Source organism: Equus caballus, chromosome 6, assembly GCF_041296265.1.
Source record: "Equus caballus isolate H_3958 breed thoroughbred chromosome 6, TB-T2T, whole genome shotgun sequence".
NCBI classification, from domain to species: Eukaryota; Metazoa; Chordata; class Mammalia; order Perissodactyla; family Equidae; genus Equus; species Equus caballus.
The window spans coordinates 68886842-68910894 of NC_091689.1; the positions used below are offsets into that span (position 1 = coordinate 68886842).

Here is a 24053-nt window from a genome sequence, read left to right on the forward strand (position 1 = left end):
TCAAGTTCTAATAAATTTTAGAAAGGTTTCCATTAAAATATTTTGGCACTTAGAGAAATAAGCTTCAGAAAAATGAAAAAATGAAAAATTCAATTACATAACACTACAATCGCCAACACTTATTGGTTATTAGATTTTTTCCTAAGTTTGCTTAGGTTGGTGCTCCCAATTTTATAACACTAACGTAAATATGTAGGCATATTTCCTATCACTACATAATAACTAATTTCCTGGTGGTTTTATTAGGAAGTGATACACTAGGTTAAATGTTTGAGAACTTTACTAAAAATGATGGTGGTTATAGGATAATGTTGAAAGAATTAAACTTATAGGGCAGTAGCAAGGAGGCTGGAATACAGTCAGTGCTCAACAAATGTTAATATTTAAAACAGTAAAATTACGGAAGAGTTTATTGCCTCAACAATTAGGATGCAATTTGGAAGTTAGAACTTGCTGTAAGAAAAATATGGTGATTCCTTAATTAAAAATTTTGTAAAAATATATATGCTATTTTTATAAATACACACACATACAAGCAAGATGCAGATACATAAATATCACAAAAAATGTCTCTTCGGGCAATAATTCAAAGAGAAATATGTTGGCAAATACATGGCACTGCCATTCTATTACAATAGTTATTACTAACATTTATAATTCATTTATATCCTAGTTACTTTCAAAAAGGATTTCATGTGGCTTACTGATGAAAAACACAGCTATATTAAAGAAGTGTTAAAAAAAAACAACAATACTATAAATCGGGAAAGGAAGACACCAAAATCCTGGGACAAAAGGCTTCTTAATATATTTAGAAACAGGTTACACGTGCCATATCAATCACTGAATCCAAAGGCTAAACACTAATTTAAGATCTTTTTAAACGGCTGTACAAAGTAGCTGCTGGGGAGGAAAAGACTTTTCTTTATCCTCTTAGGCTCTTGTTTGGGAGGTCTGTGAATTAAACCGACAAAACGCAGATTAGCAAGAGAAAAGCCAAAGTTTATTCACATAAGTGCTCACTGAGAAAGCAGCTCAAAGAAATGGCTAGAATTTAGAGTTTATATACCATCTTAATGGGGGGGGAAGGACACATAGAAAAACAAATGACTTCTAGGGAAGATGAAAGAGATTTTAGGTGAAAGTATAACAGTCTTATGACAGTGTCTGTTTATGCAATTTCTCATCTGACTTCCCAAGGGACAGGAGTAATCTTCCCGGGTATGGGAAGTCTTCCTTGAAGGGGTTTTGAGGGCAGTTGAATTCTTTTGGAAGCCTCTGCTTTTAGGCAGTTGGGGGGAGGGGAGGGTTTAGACAAAGCCCCTTTTTGCATCTGTGGATTCTCAAACATCTTCAGCTCAAAATAATTTTTATGCCACAGCGGTATATCTTGGATCCCTTCATGGATCCAGAAAAATACAATGGCAAAAGAATAAATACAATGGCAAGAAAAATATGATGACAAGAGAATAAGTAGTCCTGGTAGAAATATCAATCAGACATGAAAATTCTACAGAATATCACTTTACATTAATAAAGTGTCACAATCCTCATCCATAATAAGACTATCCTTAAATGTGTTAGAAATAAAACTTCTGGAAAAGAAAAGCTTTCGTTGGAAGTAAAACAGGTTTTTATTTTACAGCATACTTTATCTCCTAACCTTACCAGTTTTTCTTTACTCTGAGAATAAAGAGGTGGAAGCAAAAAAAAAAAAAAAAGTCCATGGAAATACCTGATTGATAATAAGGCATTGGTTGTCTGTTAAATTTAAAAAATAATTTCTTAGATAATATAGAAATTTAGTTAGCATCATCTTTATAAATATTTTCAGGTTACCTCTAATATCTTGGCACAAGGTCCACTGACAAGCGCAACCACACCATTGTCAGATACCTAAGCAAGGGGAAAAAGCAACACAGTACATAAATGGAGATGACGGAAGTAAAATTTTCTAAAAATTATTAATCATTGAGTTTTATTGCTTCCCATTCAGCAAACAAATATTTTAGCCTCACATGGCTTCCACCCTTACTTAAAATAATTGAAGGGAATGTGCCAAATTATATTGCAATTATTTAAGCACTAAAGCATGAAGTGGTCAACAATTTCAACAACAACAACAAAAATTTAATTACGTTCTTCTGATGAGCCATGGAAATACATTGGGCAAACATACACAGCCTGTATATTTCAAGTCTATATTTCATTTACCTGAGTAGCTGAAAAATCAACACACTGCAAAAATGAGCAGTTTTCTCCTAATGCATGTAATGACACATCGGTAATACCTAAGCAGCCACCTAAGTCAATGATCTTTAGCAGCCGGCAATTGAGCGCAAGAGCAAGGACTCCTTCATCCGTGAGGTTGCAACATCTTTTCAAAGTAGCTTCATGCAGGTAAGAACAAGATGATGCCACAGCTTTTATTCCTGGCAGAAAACATAATTAGGTATCAATGAGCTATACATGTACATATATGAGAAATGTGACTGATTTTCATTTTAGCATCTCCAGTACTGGTACATCTAATTCTAAGTTAGCCTTTTTCAAAGTATCCATCTGTGAGGACAGACTTATTCTCTAGTGATGTTGTCATTATTTAAAAGTCTTTTGAAATGTTTCAGGAATTCTCTAAACGGTCTGTAGTATATTCTTCAGATTATCGGCAATTATTGGCAAGCTTTTATCATTTATGAGGAGATTTGCTTTTAGGACACAGCCAAAAGTCATTCAGAATCAAATTAAGTAATTAAGTAGTAAATGATTCGCTTTTTTGTTAAAACAAACTTTTAAAATAGTAAAGTTAATTTTCTTGTGAACTCTGAAGGGAAATCAAACGTTAAATTGCCCAAATGTTTTTTTTTTTTTTCAGGAAGGTTAGCCCTGAGCTAACTGCTGCCAACCGTCCTCTTTTTGCTGAGGAAGACTGGCCCTGAGCCAACATCCATGCCCATCTTCCTCTACTTTATATATGGGACGCCTACCACAGCATGGCTTTTGCCAAGCGGTGTGTAGGTCCGCAACCGGGATCTGAACCAGCGAACCCCAGGCTGCTAAGAAGTGGAATGTGCAAACCTAACCCCTGCACCACCGGGCCGACCCCTAAATTGCCCAAATGTTTTAAGTAACAGTTTTCACGCTTATCCTTAGGAATCATACCTGTGTCTACCCATTCTCTCTTCCCTCTTTGACTCTGTCCTTTTCTACCACCATGCTCCTTCTCTGCTAACCCGGACCAATCTTAGATTTTACTGAGGGTCAAGAAAAGAGAAGTCCTTAAATCCAATTAAACTGATGTAAATGCATGACGGAGACTGGTGCATAACGTGCCACATAAATACAGTCATGTATCACTTAATGACAGGGATACATTCTGAGAAATATGTCGTTAGGCAATTTGGTCATCATGTGAACATCATAGAGTGGACTTACACAAACCTAGACGATGTAGCTTACTATACACCTGAGCTGTATGGCACTAATCTTATGTGACCACTGTCCTATATGTGGTCTGTCGTTAACCAAAATGTCATTATGTGGTGCATGACTGTAAAAGAGTACTTGGGGGATCCTGGGTCCTTCAATCATGGACAAATGTTATTCAACTGTTAAAAAGATACCTTTATGGGCAAAATACACAAAAGGGAAGATGGTAAATTCAAGAGTAGGTCACTTTTACTGTTTTCATATCTTTTTTTTTTAAAGATTGCCACCTGTGCTAACATCTGTTGCCGATCTTTTTTTTTTCCCTTCTTCTCCCCAAAGCCTCTTGGTACACAGTTGTACATTCTAGTTGTCAGTCTTTCTAGCTATGGCATGTGGGATGCCACCTCAGCATGGCCTGACAAGCAGTGCCAGGTCTGCACCCAGGATCTGAACCAGGGAAACCCCAGGCCGCCTAAGTGGAGCGTGCGAACTTAACCAGTTGGCCACAGGGCCAGCCCCTGTTTTCCATATCTTAAATGATTTTTATTTTACTCATCAGTGTCCAGCATAGAAGTTCTTTCTAGTCAGTCATTACTTGTGTGAATATTTAAAAACTATGCTTCTTTGCAATATCATGAAAATCCTAACCTGCTAACCAAGATGATTGCAAAATATAGCCAACTATCCATAAAATTTTCCAGAAACCTAGTTAGCCAAATAAGTCCCTCTTTCTTATATTGAAAAAAAGGTAAAAATTCTATATGGAAAAAAATGGTCTACACTAGAAAAAAGTGGTAAAAATCCACTAATTCATGTAATAGTGACATTGAAAAAGGCAATTTGTCTGGCTATAAAAAACTACGCATTGTACAGACCAATAGGAGAGTGTCTGGTAAATTTAAACTGATGCTGACTTAACTTTCTGTTGTCATATTGCATCAAAAAGCCTTAACAAAGTATGAACTATTCATGTCTTATTCCACTATACCAGGCAAAATATTTAAAATACAGAGTTATCCATCCACGTTTATTTTAAATATGTTTAAAATGCAAGGTAATGACTTACCCAATTATGTCTTAACTTTCAGCACTGATTATAAGCAAGAACTCTAATTTGGATTCTTTGTCTTAGTTTGACTATTTTATTGATAAATATAGTTTCAATTTTTTGATATCTTCATACTCTCTTTGGACATATTTTCCCCTTCTTTGCTCCAAAATGATACCAGATGGTGAAGAGTAATGACCAATTTATTCAGTGTTAATGAACAGACCTTTTGAAGTTATGGAAATTCTGTTCCCTTTTGAACAATTTAAGTTTAATTTCTTCAGTTTTCTGCAGTTACACAGGTGCAGGAGAGCAGTATCCGAAACATCACAGCTCCGCAGATCTAGAGTTTGGACTTCAGGATGTAAAATCTGTGATAAACATGTGATTTTGAAAAATTAACTTTTCCTATAAATACAAATGTTTATTCCCTATTCAGCGTTTTGGTGGTCATAACAGACAAACGGTGGATGGAAAATAAACAGCAAAGAATACAGAAACTTACCTGTGTTGACACAGATACATACAGCAGGAAATAACCAAGTCTAGTTCCAGCTGGAGGGGCAGCTTCTAGTGCCCTTCAAGTCCTGATGGGGACCCAGCACCGCTGAGAGGGCTGGTGCAGAGTGAGGGCCCACCAGCCTGAGAGGCAGAACCAGGGCGGGGGAGGGCAATTTTCCTCTCCTAGGAGTTCCCAACTTCTATCAGAGGTTCTCGCTACACGCCCCTGCTCAGCAGGTAAGAGTCTTCAATCACTTATATACAAAATGCTCATAGGGTACTAGTGCTGCTTACACAGAACATTACCTTCTTTCTTATTTTTGGGAGCTAGTACAAACAAACCTAGTACTATTGAGGGTTTACTTGAGACTAACAAATAGCAGATCAGTTTCAAAGCATTCTGAGCTCTCTTCCTGGGGGTATCTTTTGTTTCTTTTACTTAATTTTTCCTAAATAGAAATGACTACTTTTCTGCATATAAAAGTAATGTATTATTACTGTAAAACATTCAGGCAATATAGAAAAATTATAGTAAATGATAAGAATTACTATTTCTATTTATTGGGAAGGGTACTAAGTATTTTAGATACATTGTCACTGAATATTCTCTCTCTCTCTCCTTCTGACACACACACACCCCTGAGAGATTGGTCACTGCCATTTTATAAATGAGGAAATTGAGGCACTGAAAGCTTAAGTAGCCAACACAAGTACACAGCCAAAAAAGGAGCAGAGCTAGGATTGGAACCCAGGTCTTTCTAATTCCAAAGGCTATGCCTTTAACCACTCTACCTAAAATTGCTCATAATACCAACACCGGGAGACAAACATATTAGTTTTGATGCTTTTGAGTTAAAAAAAAACCCTTTGAAGAAAAATGGGATCAGATCATATATACCATAAGATGAGCACTTTTTACAAAAATAATTTATTATAGTTGCATACTATTCCATTTTATTCATGTACCATAACTTATTAAACACACCCTAGGGGCTGGCCCAGTGGTGCAGTGGTTAATTTTCCATGTTCTGCTTTGGTGGCCCGGGGTTCACCAGTTCAGATCCCGGGTGTGGACATGGCACCGCTTGGCACGCCATGCTGTGGTAGGTGTCCCACATATAAAGTAGAGGAAGATGGGCACGGATGTCAGCTCAGGGCCAGTCTTCCTCAGCAAAAAGAGGAGGATTGGCAGCAGATGTTAACTCAGGGCTAATCTTCCTAAAAAAAAACAAACACAAAAACATATCCTACACTGGCAATCAATTAAGTTGCACGTTCAGGCTGTGATTAAGAACACGTGCTCTTGAAGCAGACTGCCTGAGTTTGAACCCCATGAGTGTGATCAAGCTCTGCTTTCTTTTTGTGCCTCACTATCCTTATTATCAAAACAAGGATAATATTTTGTGAGAAATAAAAGTGCCTTGCTTATAATATATGCTAATATAACTTTCAATTATTTTTATTATTATAAATGAGCATACTTCTGTGCTTTTCTGATTATTTTATTCAGATTGATGCCAGAAGTCAATGGTAATTATGCGAGTGATGGAGATGTTAACGAACCCTATCATGATAATCATTTTGCAATACATAAGTGTATCAAACCATCATACTGTGTTGTACACCTTAAACTTGCACAATATGTCAATTATATCTCAATAAAGCTGGAAAGAAAAATACCACAAGTAAAATTGTTGAGTCAATAGGAAGCAAATTTTGGGGACTTTTGATAGTTAATGTCAAACTGTCCTTCTAAAAGGTTTTCATCAATTCACACTCTCACCAGCAGGGGAGAAAAGTAAGTTCCCCGCACTACTGCCACAACTGGGTATTATTATTTTTTAAGTCTCTGTCAAACTGACAGGCAAACTGTGACTTTGATTACTAATGAGGTTAAATATCCTTTTATATGCTATTGGTGGTTTATTTATTTTTCTTTGAGTATTCCTGATTCTTCTGTTTTATTATTTGATTTTTTTTATTGTTTTGTAGGTATTTTTTACATTGTCAAGATAAAAAACCTATAGAATTTCATACATGTTGCAAATATTTTTCCTAGTTTGTTACTTGACTTTGGTTCTTTTTTTTTTCTTCTTGCCATAAAGAAGTTTCTATTTTTATGTAATCAAATCCATCAATTTTTCTTTTCGATTTCTAACTTTGGTGTCATGTTTAAAAAGGTTTTCCCCATCCAGAGACTATAAAAAGATTTAGGAACTATTTCAAAAAGAGCCATCTAAAGATGTGTGCAACTTTGTAACAGACGTTAGATCTGTCTTTTTGAATAATTTTATAAGCAAGACTCTTGTAAGGATGGGGATTAGAAGGAGAGCAACAGGGAAAATCATGCTTTTCTTTTTTTCCTCATTAACCTCTTTATCCCTTTTTTATTCTGGTAAAATTAGGTTTAAATGAATGTTAGGGATTGCCATAAAACAAAAGTTTAAGTCACTGAAACATACGCTGAAGGGGTAGAATGAAATGGGGATGGTGCGGAAGTGAGAGAAACCGACAGTGTCTGTAGTGTCGTGTTCCATCTGTGAACCCCACATAAATTATACACATCCACAGAACCATCAACAATCAGTGCCTGGAGATATTAGTCTACCTCCATAGAGCCAAGCAGGCTACAACACTGAAATGTGTGTGTTCCAACGCACGCTAACATGAAGAAAATAAAGCATTAAAGGCACACCCAGTTAATGCAGAAGAAACACTAAGGGCCCACTGAAGCACAATCACAGCGCGAAGTCCCAGGGCTAGTCACACACTGGAGTGCTATCACCAGAGTTGGCTTCCTTTGGATCACAGGATTTGGGAAGAATGTATGGTAAAGTCAGCCATTAGTAATTCTAGTCTCTGCAGACAGTGATGACGGCTGCAAAACCATTTTACAGAGAACTGAGAACTGAGGCTCAGTGTCAGACAGGACAGCAGAGCCTGAAATTTAATTCAGGTTGGAGGCCCTTACAATACTTTCCACCTTATAGAACAGGCAATTTTAGCTTAGTTGTAGGCAAGGGGAGTGAGTATAAGTAACCAGGAGTGAGGTATCCAGAAGAACGAGAAGAGTTTAGAAGTGATTTTTTTTCCTGCTTTTTCTCCCCGAATCCCCCCAGTACATAGTTGTATATTTCAGTTGTGGGTCCTTCTAGTTGTGGCACGTGGGACGCCAGCTCAGCATGGCCTGAGTGGTGCCATGTCCGCGCTCAGGATCCAAACCAGTGAAACCCTGGGCCGCTGAAGCAGAGCACGTGAACTTAACCACTTGGCCATGGGGCGGCCCCTAGAAGAGTGATTTTTTAACTGCTGCTTGTTATCCATGAACGGATAACATCAATTTAGGCTGTGATCAACCCTTTTTTAAATGAAATAAGACATAGAATAAAATAGAAGATATCCAAGTGTACTGCACACAGTATTGTTACATGTAAGCCTGGTTTACGTAACAGAGTCACAACGTAACATATATTTCTTACTGTGGGTCATTTTTTGGCCATTTGTTTATTTGGCCTGTATTTTTATTTTTATTTTTTCCAGGTTTATTGAGGTATAATTGATCAAAAAGTCTAAAACTTTTTGAAAACATGGAGATCAAGGGTGCTGGTACCATGAAGACAAAGGAAGTAACTGAAAGAATAGTGGGAGATATTTTCAGGAACTATTACACATGGACATTATTTTTTCCCCCCACATTAATTAATTAATTATTTTGAGGAAGATTAACCCTGAGCTCACATCCGCTGCCAATCCTCCTCTTTTTGCTGAGGAAGGCCGGCCCTGAGCTAACATCCGTGCCCGTCTTCCTCTACTTTATATGTGGGACGCCTGCCACAGCATGGCTCGACAAGCGGTGCCATGTCTGCACCCGGGATCCGAACAGGCGAACCCCAGGCCACCGAGGTGGAACAGTCTCACTTAACTGCTGCACCACTGGGCTGGCCCCACATGTGGACATTTTGGTTCTAGATAAAACAAGAATCCTGATGCTTTATTATATTTTAAAAGTATTACTAATCTTACTTTGTATCATTGCTCCAAAAATCTGAAACCAATCTAAACAGTAAAATATGCTTGCTTTACAGTTGTGCATACTCTTACCTCACTTATGTTTGAATCTGTGATCTGCCCCTGCATGCTCATTATTTTAATCAGTCTATCTTTTATGTTGGGAGGCAAAGGCTTAATGTCTGTGATGTATCTGGAAATATTCTTCATGAAGCACCAAAGGCATCTGAAACACAAATACGATACAGTAAATTACACTGTACCTGTACTGATTCCTATTATTGGTTTAATGCTGTTTGTTAGCATTTAGTCCTTTCATAAACAGGGTGTACATTTTACATTAACATTTACAACTCAAGCTCGGTAAGATTCGAAAGCCTTGTCTGTGCTCAGTTATGGACAAGGTGCTCTTCCTCTACATTTTTTTCTCAGCATATCTCATTTACTAAAATGCATTCTCAATGACAAAAAAGTGTTTTTCCTAAGTCAGTCTCCCTAATTCCTAAGACACAGTTACCGCCAAGATTTCAGTTGTATATACCTAAATAAACATTAAACTAGGGCCTACTAATTGACAAGTTTTATCTGTTAACCTAGGAAATTTGTTTTCACTATTTTTCTTAAAACTTATGTGGGTAATGAGGTCACCACAGAAAGAACTATAACCACAAAGATTTCACAAATAGTACAAATCATGGAGACAACACACTTAGGGCCAGGACTGCACATGCATAAAGTAGAGTTATGAAAGCAGGCAACGACCAAGACCCACATGACCAATATATCTCATAGGTGGCTTGAAATTCCAACTATCTAAGAAATTCATACTTTAAACAAAGAAATACAAATCTTATTATTCTCTGCCTACAAATACCCCACATATACATAATTCTACATCCATGAATAAATGTGATTATACACTTGAATTTTTTAGTGCTATCTTTATTTTTTCTTTCCCTCTTTTGGTTGCCTCCACTCTTCCCTCTCCTATCCTTCCACCTTCCATTAGTTTAGTTCCTGATGCTAACTTAGCGTGTGTTCTTTCTTATTTTTCTCTGTGCTTGTGCACACATGTGCATACTCACGCATACATTTAAAGGGTTGGGGAGAATCATAATAAATAAAATGTCATCATTGTACACTCACTTTTCTACACCTTTTATTTGATATCTTAGGAAATTCTTCAAAGCGTCCAGTGGAGTTTTACTGCTCCTTTAACGGCGACATCATATTTCACAGTATCAATGATTTGTTTAGTTCTCCCCTGTTGATGAGCAGCCCACTGTTGCTAGAATATGTTAGCATGTGTTGTCAGACTGTTTTCCAGAAGGTCTGTCACACTTCATATTCCTATCAGCAATGTTGGAGGCTTCCTTTTCCTCTACATCCCTCAAGCAATAGGTACCATCATTCATTTTATTTACTTTTCCATCTGTTTCCATTATTTCCGTTTCTCAACCTCATCCTCCATCACTCCAGGAAACCATTCTAATGTCTAATGTCCTTTTGTTATATGTGTCCTTTTAATATGATCGTTGTATGCAAGTAGTTCTGATTTATGTATATGGTATTTGTCATAGATTTGTTTAGTTTTTCACTCAGCACTATGTTTTTAAGATTTACCTACTCTTCTTTTTTTTTAAGATTTTGACTCTCCTCTTCGATTTTCTTCCTTTTGTTTTTTTTTTGGTGAGGAAGTTTGGCCCTGAGCTAACATCTGTTGCAAATCTCTCTCTTTTTTCCTCCCAAAGCCCCAGTACATAGTTGTATGTCCTAGTTGTAAGTCCCTCTAGCTCCTCTATGTTGGATATCGCCACAGCTTGGCTTAACGTGTGAAGGTCTGCACCTAGGATCCAAACTGGTGAACTCTGGCCGCCGAAGCAGCGCATGCGAACTTAGCCACTTGGCCATGGGGCCGGCCCCAAGATCTCCCTATTCTTAAATGTTGGAAGATCTCATGAGTGAAAGGTGGCATCTTCTTATTACTTTACTTTGTATTTTTCTAATGATTAGTAAATCTAACATCTTTCATGAACTTGCTAGCTATCGGGAAATGCTTTTCTCTAAATTGTCTATTCATATCCTTGGCCTATTTTGCTATTTTTTGCCTTAAATTTGTAAGAGCTGTTTTTGTGACCAAATACACGATTGATTTTGTATATGCTCCATAAATATTCAAAGAATATTATAGCCTCTATTTGAGAGATGTAGTGTGCTCTATTATATATGTCTAAATATCCTTTCCACGTAGGTATATCTGTGCACGCAAATATATTACGTGAATATAAATAGTTGTTTATTGATAGTATTATTTTTCTTTTTCTCATTTTTTCTTCTAAATCTGTAGAATTCTTAATTTACAATACTTGTATTTTGAAATCAAATTTTCCTTTCATTTCTACTAATTTTTGCCAGTTTGTGTGCATTATCGTTTTATAATGAAAAATTTCAAAAATACAGAGAAATAAAATAGGATGATATAAATTCATGTACCCCAAACCCAGAATTTTAAAATGTTACTATTTTACCATATTGCGTCAGATATGTTTCTTAAAACATAAAACATTTCAGATTAAAGCCTCCTTTGTATACCTACTCAGGCTTGCTCTCTTTATCTCCCTTTGCAGAGGCAGCTACTACCATGAAGTTTTTAAAATAGTTTCTGTCCATGATTATGTCCTACTTTTAATACTAAAATATATATCCATAAACAACGTATAGCATTGTTTTCTGTATTTACAAAATGTAGAGTAGTGTATTAAGTTTCCTACCGTGAATGAATTTGTCAATTGTGCTTGTAATTGTGATAATTTTCCTTTTTTAAGACTATGGTGTTAGTTGCAAGCTCATGATCATTATATCTTTTGGTGGACTATTCCTTTTATCATTAAGTAATGTCTCCCTCTACCCATATTAATGTTTCTCACTTCAGATTTTATTCAGTCTGGTTTTAATATTGCTCCACCATCCTTCTTTGGCTTCTTTTGCTAAAAGTTTTCAAGATTCATCTGCATTGTTGCAGATAGCTATGGTTTGTTCATTTTCATTTTCAGTTTGTTCATATCCATTTTCACTGCCACATAGTATTCCATTGTTTGAACAATTTATCTATCTATTCTACAGCTGACGTATAGTTGGGTGGTTTATAACTTTTGACTATTCTGAATAATATTAATATAAGTACTGCTGGACATGTCTTTTGGTGCACATGTACCTGTGTTTCCAACTGAGTTTATATCTAGGAGTAGAATTGCTGGCTTATAGGATATGCATATGTTTAGCTTAATGCCAAACAATTTTCCAAAGTGGTTATACTGATTCACAGCCCTACATCAGTCGATGAGAGTTCCTGGAATCCACATCCTTGTCAACATGTGGCATTGCCAGTCTTTTTAATTTTAGCCAATTTAGTGAGTTTATAGTAGCAATGCAATGTGGCTTTAAGTTGCAACCCCTGATTATTAATTAATTTGAGCACATTTTCATTTCTTTATTGTACAGTTGGATAGCCTCTTGTGGAGTATCTATTTGAGTATCTTGCCTAGTTTTCTTTTGGGTTGAGTGATTTACTTACTGATATGTAGAAGTTCCTCTCATACTCTGGACACAAGCCTTTTGTTGGTTACATATATGTTGTAAACATATCTCCCATTCTGTGGGTTGCCTTTTCACTCACTTAATCATGTTTTTTGCTAAAGAGAAGTATATTCTAATATAGTCCAATATATCTGTGTTTTCTTTATGGCAAGTATTTTTTGTGTTCTGTTTATGAACTCTTTGCCTGTCCCAAGTTCATGAAGATATTCTCCTATGTTTTCTTCTAGAAAAAATTCACTAAGTTTACTATTTTACCTTTCACTTTTCAACTTAAAAACCACCAAGAATTGATTTTTGTGATGTCGAGTTGTGCAGGGTCTGAGAGTTTACCCTACTTACAAGCTTATAAGTTAGCGTATTACCATTTCACGAATGCTGTCAGAAGACATGAGATTCCTGGGTCAGAGCAAAAGGACTTTGTTACTCATGACAAGAGCAGTATCCAGGGCCTCATGTTTGTCTTGGTTCCCCAAGGCCTCCAAGTCCTTCAGCGTAAAGTAGGTGAGGCCAGATGGACGCTTGCTCATGCAGTGAGTTGTATTACAGGAGAGGAACACTGAGCTTGGGGATTCACCACTTTTAAGGAAACTGAAGCAAGCCTGCTCTTGAAGGAAATAATACTTCATCCCTCAGGTTGCTTGCTGCAAACACACAGCCTTAAGAAATGTCTTAGGTAAAGAGTAATCAGTGCCCTGCATTCTTGGCATACCCAGCAAGAACGTGCTGGTCCATGGCAGATTGCCTCTCCCAACTATCCACCCCAACATGTTCTTGGCTGAACTCAAATATTTACATAAGTATGTCACCCTGTCAGCTACTTTGATTAATTTGACCAACAGAGGCAGAAACCGAATCTGTTCAATTTGTCTCTTAAAGGACTTAATTAAGGCTACTATCCCTAGCATGCCAAGGAGAAGGATAAGGCCAACCTGCAGTAATGACCTCAATCATCCCCCCAGGGTCCCAGACTCAGCTAACTGAATAAGTATGGGAGGAAGAGGTGCCAGTAGGTTTTGTTTTAGACAGACAAGATGTAGTCAAAGTCCAGTCTATGATCCAGTAGGAAACGTGCAAGGGAATTTAGAGTGGTAATGAAATCAGATACTCTACCATCAACAGAAATTTATGTCACTTATTCTAAAAGTGAAAAGCTTAACTAAAAAAAAAATTTTTTTGGGTAACTGCTTTTAAAGATATAATTGACATAATATCTGTGGTTTTTAATGTATCCACAGAGTTGTGTATTCATCATCACTATCTAATTCCAGAATATTTCATCTCTCTAAAAAGAAATCTTGAACCCATTAGCAGTCATCTGCCAACTTCCCCCATTTCCCACAGCCTAGGGAACCAGCAATCTACTTTCTGTTTCTCTAGATTAGCCTATTCTGCACATTTCATATAAATGGAATCATACAATATGTGGTCTTTTGTTACTAGCTTCTTTCACTTAGCCTAACGTTTTCAAGTTCATCCATGTTGTAACATGTACTGACACTTCATTTGTTTTATGGCTGAATATTACTCCATTGAATGGATATACCACCTTTTGTTTATCCATACATCAGTTTATGGACATTTGGGTTTTTCCACTTTTTGGCTATTATGAATAATGCTGCTGTAAACATTGGTGTGCAAGTTTTTGAGTGGACATATGTTTTTATTTCGCTTGGGGACATATCTGGGAGCTCAACTGCTGGCTCACATAAACCGCTTGGTTATGTGGTAACTCTATGTATAAACTTTTGAGGAACTGTCAAACTGTTTTGCAAAGTGACTGCACCACTCTACATTCCTACCAAGAGTGTATGAGGGCTCCAATTTCTCCAATTTCAGATATTTTACATAAATGAATCCATAAATATGTGGCCTCTCATGCCTGGCTTCTTCCACTTAGCATAATGTTTCCAAAGTTCATCCATGTTGTAGCATGTATCAGTACTTCATTCCTTTTTATGGCAGAATATTTCATTGTATAGATACACCACATCTTGTTAACTCATTGGTGATAGACATTTTGGTTGTCTCCACCTTTTGGCTATTGAATAGTGCTGGTATGAACATTTGGGTACAAGTATTTGTTTGAGTACCCAGTTTCACTTCTGTTGGGTATATACCTAGGAGTGGAATTGCTGGGTAACATGGTAATTCTATGTTTAACTTTTTGAGGAACTGCCAAACTGGTTTTCCCTTTACTTCTTTAAGTGTGGCTTCCTTTAGGTCTTTGAACACATTTATAATGGCTTCTTTGAAGTCTTTGTTAAGTCCAACATCTGGGTCCTCTCAAAGGCAGTTTCTGTTGCCTGTTTTTTCCCCTGTGTATGGGTCATACTTTGTTTCTTTGCTTATCTTGCAATTTTTTTGTTGAAAATTGGACAGTTTAGATAATATAATGCAGTAACTCTTGATACTGATCCCCTCAGACTTGTGACTATTTACTTGTTTAGTTACATGGTGGGCTATTTTAGTGAAGTCTATTTCCCTCACTGTATACAACCTCTGATGTTGCTTCTTAGTGGGCACAGCCTTGGACATAAGCATTGTCACCTTGGGATGACAGTGATTTTAGTAGGGCTGACTCTCTTTCTTTGATTATTCTGTTAAGCCTCTATGGGTATCACACCCAGCTGTTAGCCTTCACTCATTGCAGATCAATTGCTCTAATGTTTTCAACAATGCCTGAGGTATAAATTCCTCCCTTATGTCATCCAATTCACTTTGGACTCCTTTGCGGGGTTAGTTTCTGAGGTCAATGTTTGAGGTTTCTTCTGACCCCAGGCAGGCTCTTCTTAGATGTCTCTTTCCCTGGTTGTTTCCAGTAAACTTGCTGGCCTATGGTTTAGCTTGTGTCTCACATGAAGCTATCAGCCTCTTTGTAATTACTTAATACCAAAATCTCCACTGATTTTGAGAGCACCCTTAGGCTTGAACTTCTCCCAGCCTCTGTTTCAAATAAAAGTCAGTTTCTTGAGAGTTTTAGAATTCTGTTTCGCAGCTTGCCTCTCCCCCCGGAAAGAATCTCTGAGCCAGAATTTCAGAGCTGAGAACAAGGCCAATGATGTGCTTCTCCCTGAGTGACAGCCCTGCTTTAGGAGCAGGATGTTGGGGAGTAGCCTCTGGTCTTCTTGGCTTGCCTCTTCTAGGATGGAACCTCCATTCATGAATGAGCTGGAATGAGAGAGCTTGAGACCCCAGTATTCTCGGCATGATATCCTGAGCTAGAGCCTCTGCCCTATAAGTGGAGGCTAGGTGGAAGTAGCAATCACCCGACCTCTTGGCCATACTCACCTGTAATATAGCCTGTGAACAAGTATCTGGGGAGGGAGGTGAGGAGGAAGGCTGGCATCTTGCCCTTCCCAGGAAGATAGTGAAGCCCTCAACTGGGAGCTGCGGGGAGAAGTAGCCTCATCATCTCAGCCACACTCACCTGGAGTGGAGCTTCCAGTCAAGCTGAGCTGAGGAGGGAGGTGGGGGAGGGAGCAGGTATAGTTCAAATGCCACAGACTCTTGCTGTTGTTACTAAGTTTTAATAAATTGTCTTAAATGAATATTTCTTCATTTGCTGTCCAGAATTTAGGTGGTTGTTTTTGTCTTATAATTTTCAACTTTTATGCTTATTTTACTGGGGAGCAGGTCTAGGGAGCGCCTCATGCTGCCATTTTGTAAGTCTTCCAAATCTCGGCAATCTTCTCATCAATTTAACAAACATATGGAACTCATTAAGAGGAAATACTGTTACTCCTTCTCTTTTAAATACATACTTGATTTCTTTTCAAATGAATTGGTCATTTTAAGTTTGCTTACTTTGAATACAGGTTCTTCCATCCCAATGGATTCCAAAACACTTCTTGGAAAGGGTGGTGTGTTATACTCATGCATATTTTTAAAACCCCATAAAATTGTTAAATTGTGTTAAAAAATTGAGGTGAGATAGTTTTCCAACTTCTGCCTGGTGGTGTTAGTTAAGTCTTTCACACTTCTATGGGTATGCCAAAAATGTAAGGTCCTGACTGAGCTTTGTTTGGGCCATTTCTCAGGTGGGTTGTGTTTGTGGCAAGCAAGTCTGAGAGATGAGGCACTGTCTTCCTCCAGGACAAAAGACAGCTTTTTGCTTGCTATAAAATGGTTTATTACCCAAGCTCAGTGTTTCTCTCCTGTAGCGCACCCACAGATATGTGCGGACATCCATCTGAGCCCTCTGTGTAACCCTATGGGATTTGGGGGAGAAGGGAACTGAGGCAAACACGTTAATGTTCATGCTGCTTGCTGTGCTGTCACAAAGTTCTCTGTCCCTAGCCCAAGAATCTTGTGTCTTCTCCCAGCATCCATGAATCCATAACAGTCTAATCTATTAGTGTGTCAGTAAAGTGAAATTAAATCCTAGATCTGATAGTTTGGCAATGAGAATTGGATGCAGACAGAAACATGGCTTTACGGAAGAGGAAGGTCCTGTAGGCCAGGTTTGGGGATACGAGGTGACTCCCTGAGGTTTGGTAGCAAATGCTCTCACCCAGGTGGTGGGTGAAGGGGAAGGAACAGCTCCTCCACTGTCCACATGTTCAGTCCTAGACGTAGGATTGAAACAAGCCACCTGAATGGTGTTTTGGTTATTGCTCACTCTCCTTTATATGGGAGGAAGGAGGGATGTTATTATGACAATTAGGTAGCAAACCCTGGGGCTCCAGTTGAAAGGCTACATTATTGTGGCTTCTCAGGCAATTAAACCCTAATGCTGAAATAAATGGTATCAGTCATGAGAATCTTGCTACGTGTCAGACCTTTGAGTGGACCAAAACATTAGAAGGTCATTTAGTTGAGCCACAGGTGAGCAGCCCCTCAAAACAAAAGTGAATATAAAGCCTTGCCTAATAGTGCAAAGCCAGCTGCTCACGTTTCTGGCCCCCACCATAGTCCAATGTGACAGCTCAGGAGGATGGGGTGCTGGGTATAGGGGTGGTTCAAATTACCAAGGACTGTGGGGTGAAATGCAGTGGTGTCCACTGGGGCAGAAAGAAAGGGACCTCTGAGCGAGGATGCTCACTGGGAGGTACCCAGAGGAGGAAGCAGTGCCTATACTCAGGTCCCAATATTGGAGTGGGAGGGCCAAGGGAGAAAAAAATAACCTTGCCCCTCCCAACACCCCCTGTGAGCTAGCCTCTCCCACCACTCTGCATTCTCCAGTAGCTAAGGAATAACATAGTCCCTGGTTGGCTGTTGCTGTAATTCATAAATTGTGCATGCATTAAGATCCTTGGTCTCTGATACCTTAGGGGGAAAAGGCACCTAAATTCAACTTATGGGATTTGGGTAAAGTTCTCAGTGGGGAAGCGATGCTAAAATGACCTTATAGGTGGAGCCTCTTGGGCCTCTCAATAGACTGTTGTTGTGGCTTTTGCTGCAGAATGTGTAACTGATATTGATGTGTTACATGGTTATACTTCCCTGGTCCATGAGTATCAGAGCTGATTCTCCTGTTCCAGAAATGCCACATATAGAAAGGTAACAGGGAATATGTAACTTGCCTTCTACCTCTCTGTCCCCTCCTGAGGAGCCCGGCAGAAAAAATATAGAATCCCAAGAGAAGAAAGGAAAATCATAGCTTTAAAGACTTAATGGCTGCCAGAGTACTCAGACAAGCCCTTTTCAACTACAACATTACTACCTGCCTGATGCATATGCACACACTTTTCATTTACTTATTTGAGGAAGATAGCCCTGAGCTAACATCCGCCACCAATTCTCCTCTTTTTGCTGAGGAAGATCGGCCCTAAGCTAACATTTGTGCCCATCTTCCTCTATTTTATATGTGGGATGTTGCTTCAGCATGGCTTGATGAGCAATGCTAGGTCTGTGCCCAGGATCTGAACCGGTGAACGCCGAGCCACCAAAGCAGAGCGCGCAAACTTAACCACTGTACCACTGGGCTGCGCCACCCCCCCCATTTTTTTTAAGGCAGCTATTAACCTGCTAATAAGCTCCTGTTGAAACTGAACGCCTGAGCATGACGCCTTGTGACTGCATGGCCTGATATCCTCATTTTGGTGTGGCTCAACCAGGACTCTACAACTAACAAGAGAAGGGCCCAAAGACCTTGCTGATCATATGGAAATTGTATATTCAAGATCACAGTTGGCCTGGTTCTAGACGGATCTTGTTTTTTTTGTGGAAAAATGAGTTTTGGGGGACACATTATCCACTACTCCTACCACCTGAAGCAAAGCCATTGGCTCAATGGCCCTTGACTCATAGCTTTCCCTAAATGTCTGGGCCTGGTTCATTGAGCTGGTTCAGCTCAGCTGAAAGCTGATGGTGTTCACTGGGTGTCAGGAGCTGTCCAGCTCGAAAGATAACTTTGGAAGACAGATTGCAGTATGTGCTGGTCAGGGCAATGGGTGAATGAAAGTTGTTACTCTTGCCTTAGACCAGGGGTCACAAAACTATGGCCCATCGGCCAAATCTAGCTTGTTGGCTGCTTTTGTAAATAAAGTTTTCCTGGAACACAGCCATGTCCAGTCATTTATGTATTGTCTGTGACTGCTTTCAGACTATAATGGCAGAGATCAGTAGTTGTGAGACAGACTGTATGGCCTACAAAGCAAAAAATACATACTATCTGGACCTTTATAGGCAAAGCTTGCCAATATCTGCCTTAGATAATAGACAACACTCCTAAGATTGAGGCATATTATACTTTTACTGACTCACGGACTGTTGCCAATGGCCTAGTCACCTGGTCTGCCACTTGGAAGATGACAGTTTAGCAGATTAAAGATAATTCTTTTTTGGAATGTGAACTATGGAAACAAATTATAGCTGACAGTTGGACAGATATACATGGCAATGACTCATTCTCTAATGGAATGGGCTGAAATCATGCTGCTAATTAAGTATGTACCTGCCAGATCCCAGCCATTGATACTGGGATCCATGATCACACCAAACATAGCAACACATCCACCACCACGGCCTGGGAACAAAGTAAGGATTACATGTGTCTGATGTTGAAGCTACCATTGCATGCCAGTCTTGTGCCTCCTTTCAAAAGTCAGCCTGTTTGTCTTTAATAGGCCACATTGCATGGGGCGTTGTCTCTTCTCACTCCTGACAAACTGACTATATTGGGCCTTTGGTCCTCATCTCAGGGGCTCCACTGGTGTCTTACCGTTGTTGACACTTTTTCAGGTTACAGTGCCACTGTTCCACTCTGATCAACCAACTCCAGCTACATTGGCCATTACATAAAATGTGTTATGTTTTTGGCTTTTTTAGATCATTTGCAGTCTGACAATGAGATGCCGTTTATTGCAAAGGTCACTCAACACTGGGCCAATAGTCAAAACATTTGATGGACATTTCACATCCCTTATCATCCTCAGGCTGCTGGCTCCAACAAGAGGTAAAATGGCCTTAAAAAAGTCAACTAAAAGAAATTTCTGACTCTACCTCCTTCACCTCCTGGTCCACACATCTTAGGGAGGTAGTTTGGTCACTAATTGCAAGCATCCCCTGAAAGAGTTCATATCCTCTTGGCCACCTTCTAGGTAACGATCACGATGAAAGTGGTGGAGAGTAACTACATCTATTCTGAAAATTTAGGATTCTACTCTGACAATTCCTGAGCTTGATGCATCACTTTTTGCCTAACAGTAACTCCAAGCCAGCCTGGTTGGTACACCCTCTGGGTGGCAGCTGGCCAAAAAGGAGCTTAGGGAGTTCAAACTTAATTCTGGTTTAGTACCCTGAATTCTCCTGTTGGACTGAACTAGTTCCAGATCAGCAGTCAGCAAACTGACCTATGGCTGAATCTGGCCTGCTGCCTGTTTGCGTAAATAAAGTTTTGTTGGAACACAGCCATGACCATTTCTTTATGGCTGCTTTTGCTCTACAATGGCAGAGTTGAATAATTGTGATGGAAGCCCACAAAGCTGAAAATATTACTATCAGGCTCTTTCCATAAAAAGTCTGCCAACCTCTATCCTAAGAAGATAATGACCACTTGATTGAATTCACTGTTCACCAAGTCCCCCTAAAGTGGCCCATGCCTGTCAAAGTGGGAAATATGATGCGTCTCTATAAATTTTGTAAAAACAACCCTGTCCCTCTTGCACTTGACCTCTGTCAGTAGGAGATTTGATTGAAAAAAGTGAAGCTATATGTACTGGCATGGGACACACCAAACTTGTGATCACAAAGGACAGCAATAACTCCAGAACCCGGGGAGGAAACACTTGAGACCTTGAGAAGTACTCCAGGGAGAGGAGGAATTAACGCTCCCTTTGTCCTCTAGATCCAGCGCTGCACGTTGGCAAAACAATTAGATGGTCTACATGAGGCAAGCAGCAGCTGCAGCTGACAATTTGATATGCTGCTGGGTTTCTCATCCTTGTCCATGTACTATGAAAACAGAAAAATTCATGTGGATATGGATGACCCTGAACTATTCTGCTGTGCCTGGCCTCTCCACACATGGGTCTAAAACCTTGGACTAGCACAACCTTGTTTAAAACTGACAGATATAAATTCATGTCTCTCCTGATGCCCAAGTGATCTTGGGCTATTCTATGTACAGCAATCAAGGATGCAACTACTCAGTGACACTGCACATGTCGCATAAACAAAACAATGTCATGGTGATCCAAATCAAGTTTAACAATAAATCTGTACTAGAGTGACCTGTGTTCCTTTGGGTTCTATGCTTGTATGTACAGAAGAATAGGCAATGGAATACTTCTCAGTTGGGTAGGGGGTTGCTTTTTGGCTTATCTGTTGTCCCTGTAATTACTGACAATGACACCAAAGATTAGCATGTAAGCTTAAGTTTCCTTGTGCAGGTCATAATGGATACTATTCTGGCCTTAGACTACATCTTGGCTGTTCGAAGTAAGACATCTTGGTCTCCCCAGGGATTTATTCAACAGTAGGCTGAGTCTGTGACCTTGGAGGCATAGTTGAGGTCAATACTTCAGGTTGGCCTCATTCTGCTTCTTGGAGCACTCTTAATAGCCTTAGTTAAATGATGTATAAAACAAATTGAATACATTTGCTCCCAGCATCTGTTGGTCAAGTTAATCAGTGTGGCTGAAGGAGTGTCATGTGATAATTTGTCAGAAGCCAAGATGGCAGGCCCAAGAGGTGGAATGTTGGGGAAGGCAAACCTCTAGGGTTTTTCATGGTTCTACCTGTCTTCCTGGGAATGGCAAGAATACAAGGCCTGATACTGTTTATCTGGGCCATTCTCAGTGTTGTGTTTACAACGAACAAACCTGTGGGATAAATTAATGTCTCCCTCCAGGACCAAGCAGCTGTTTACTGCTTGCTATAAAATGGCAGAGTCCCCAAATTTAGTTTCTCCTGTAATGCAACTCACTGCTTGTGTAGGCATCCACCTGGGCCCCCTGTTTCTCATCTGTAATGCAGCTCACTGCTTGTGTAGGCACCCTTTGGAGCCCTCTGTGTTTCTCTTCTGCAACGCAACCCACTGCTTGTGCAGGCATCCTTCTGGGCCCTCTGTGTTGCTGCTGTGTCTTGAAGGTCAAGAGGAAGTAACATAAACATGCTAATGCTCATGCTGGTTGCTGTGCAATGAAAAATAAAGTCCTTTGTGTCTCTGACCCAAGAGTCTCCAGTCTTCTACCAGCATCCATGAAACAAGACCAGGCTAAAAACACACTGGTTTTATAAGAAGGATAAATTCAAATTCCACAGTGACAATCACTCCCCTTATATTTTCCTTTAGGCAGATTTCAGCTATATTTTAAATGTTTCCTTTTTCCCACAATACCACTTTTTTCTCCCCCCTCTCTCTTCCACTCAGTCTTTTTCATGTTGGTGCTTTAATATCCTCTTCTCTGAGCTCAGCTGTGCAAGCTGTGCCATGTGTTCCCCACAGTAAATGGTTTCCTCTTTCTGCTCCAGTTCCCTCCAGCAGCAAGAGCAGAGAGCTGGGACAGAAACAAATATTTCCTAAAATACTGCTATGAGAACTAACAAGTGGCTCACAAAGACCGTCCAAAAAGCCTGTTAGTTAAACAAAAAATGTTTATTACATTTACTGCAGCAAGGGTCTAACAGGGTAAAGCTAGGGAAGAGTACATTCAGGCTTTGGGATGTAAGCTCAAGTAGTTTAAGAGGGTTCTCCCCATCCAAAATGGGGAATGGTTAGGATTAGGAAAAATTTGTGACATAACAGGTTAAGACTGATGGACATGGAGCCTCGAAGCAAGCCTTGATGAACAATCTGGCCTGATAAACATAATGTTTGCCCTAACAATCAAAATGTTTGTCCTAATAACCAAGTTTTATTTAGATAAATTGATTGCGAAAATTTCCTGGAACAAAAAGTTATATTGACATAAGTGATCTCAGTTCTCAGTCCCAACAGTTGACACAGGTAGTCTCACTTCTCAAGACAAAATGAAAAGTGATCAGCTAAAACCTAACAAAATCTTCAAAAGCTGCAAGAAAAAGGGGAGAGGTAGACATTTCATCCAATATGAGTTGCTCCAAACTTTATAGTTAAAAGAAACAACTTATTGATATTTAGCCAATCAGTTATATGGTGAATTAATCTAACAAACAAATGACTTTTGGCAAAATGGTCTGCTTCTAATGCAAGTGTTGCATAAAATTTGATCCTTGGCTCCTTTTTCTTTTCTCTATATCCTCTCCCTTAAACTTAACCATGGCTCCATCTATTTGTAAGGAGTTTATTCCTAACCTTAGTCTCAATCTCTGCTCTCCCTTTCAGATTAAAAAATCTATTTCTAACTGCCTGTTTGATATTCCTACTGGTTGTTTTGATTTATTTTCCTCATAAGACACTTAACTCCACAGTTATCTAATGATAACACCATTCTCCTAGTCCACAAAGCTGAAAACTTCAGAGTAATTTTTTATTTTTCTCTTTCCTTGTTCCCTCTATTCAAAACTATTCCCCATATCCCAGATTCAAAGGATTCTCTAAGGCAGCGCTATTCAAAGTGCTGGTCAGTGAGATTAGGAGCTTATGCAAGGATGTAAACCAAGCAGCTTCCTTCATGCAGAAAGCTCCATCATGTGGATTAAGCAGTGTGCTTAGCAAAAACAGGTGATTACTATTCTGGATCAAGCTCCTTACCTTGTTACAACCCAGAAATAGTTTGCTGACAACTGCCCATCTGACCATACCTTGTCCCAAAAGGGTTAGAAAATATGATTCTAAAGGCAAATATGGACCCTTACATGGGGACCAACACCCTAGTATGACAGTGAAGGTCATTTGATCATCTTTTTGCTTTACTTTCAAGTTTTGAATAATTTTTCTCAATGTGTATTCTTCTGTTTCCTCTTTTTTCACTAAGAACTACATTCTCAAGTTCCGTCCATGTGACTATACATATGTCTACTCTTTATTCTTCTAACAGCTGCATAATACTTCACAGCACCTTTCCCAGGGATGGACATTCCAATTCTGTCACCAGAATGAAGTCTG

General features: G+C 39.2%; 1 protein-coding gene across 2 annotated transcripts in view; it reads right to left on the reverse strand.

Moving 5' to 3' along the window:
- AMN1 (antagonist of mitotic exit network 1 homolog) overlaps window positions 1–24053 on the reverse strand; it is a 58093-nt gene that overhangs the window by 25791 nt on the left and 8249 nt on the right. For both annotated transcript variants that reach the window (XM_005611012.4, XM_014740573.3), the window contains exons 2-5: window positions 9080–9212; window positions 4704–4848; window positions 2215–2432; window positions 1840–1896 (exon numbers count right to left, since the gene is read on the reverse strand). In XM_005611012.4, coding sequence (XP_005611069.1) covers window positions 1840–1896; window positions 2215–2432; window positions 4704–4848; window positions 9080–9196 — 537 coding nt within the window. In that variant the 5' untranslated portion in view covers window positions 9197–9212. The remainder of the gene's footprint in view (window positions 1–1839; window positions 1897–2214; window positions 2433–4703; window positions 4849–9079; window positions 9213–24053) is intronic.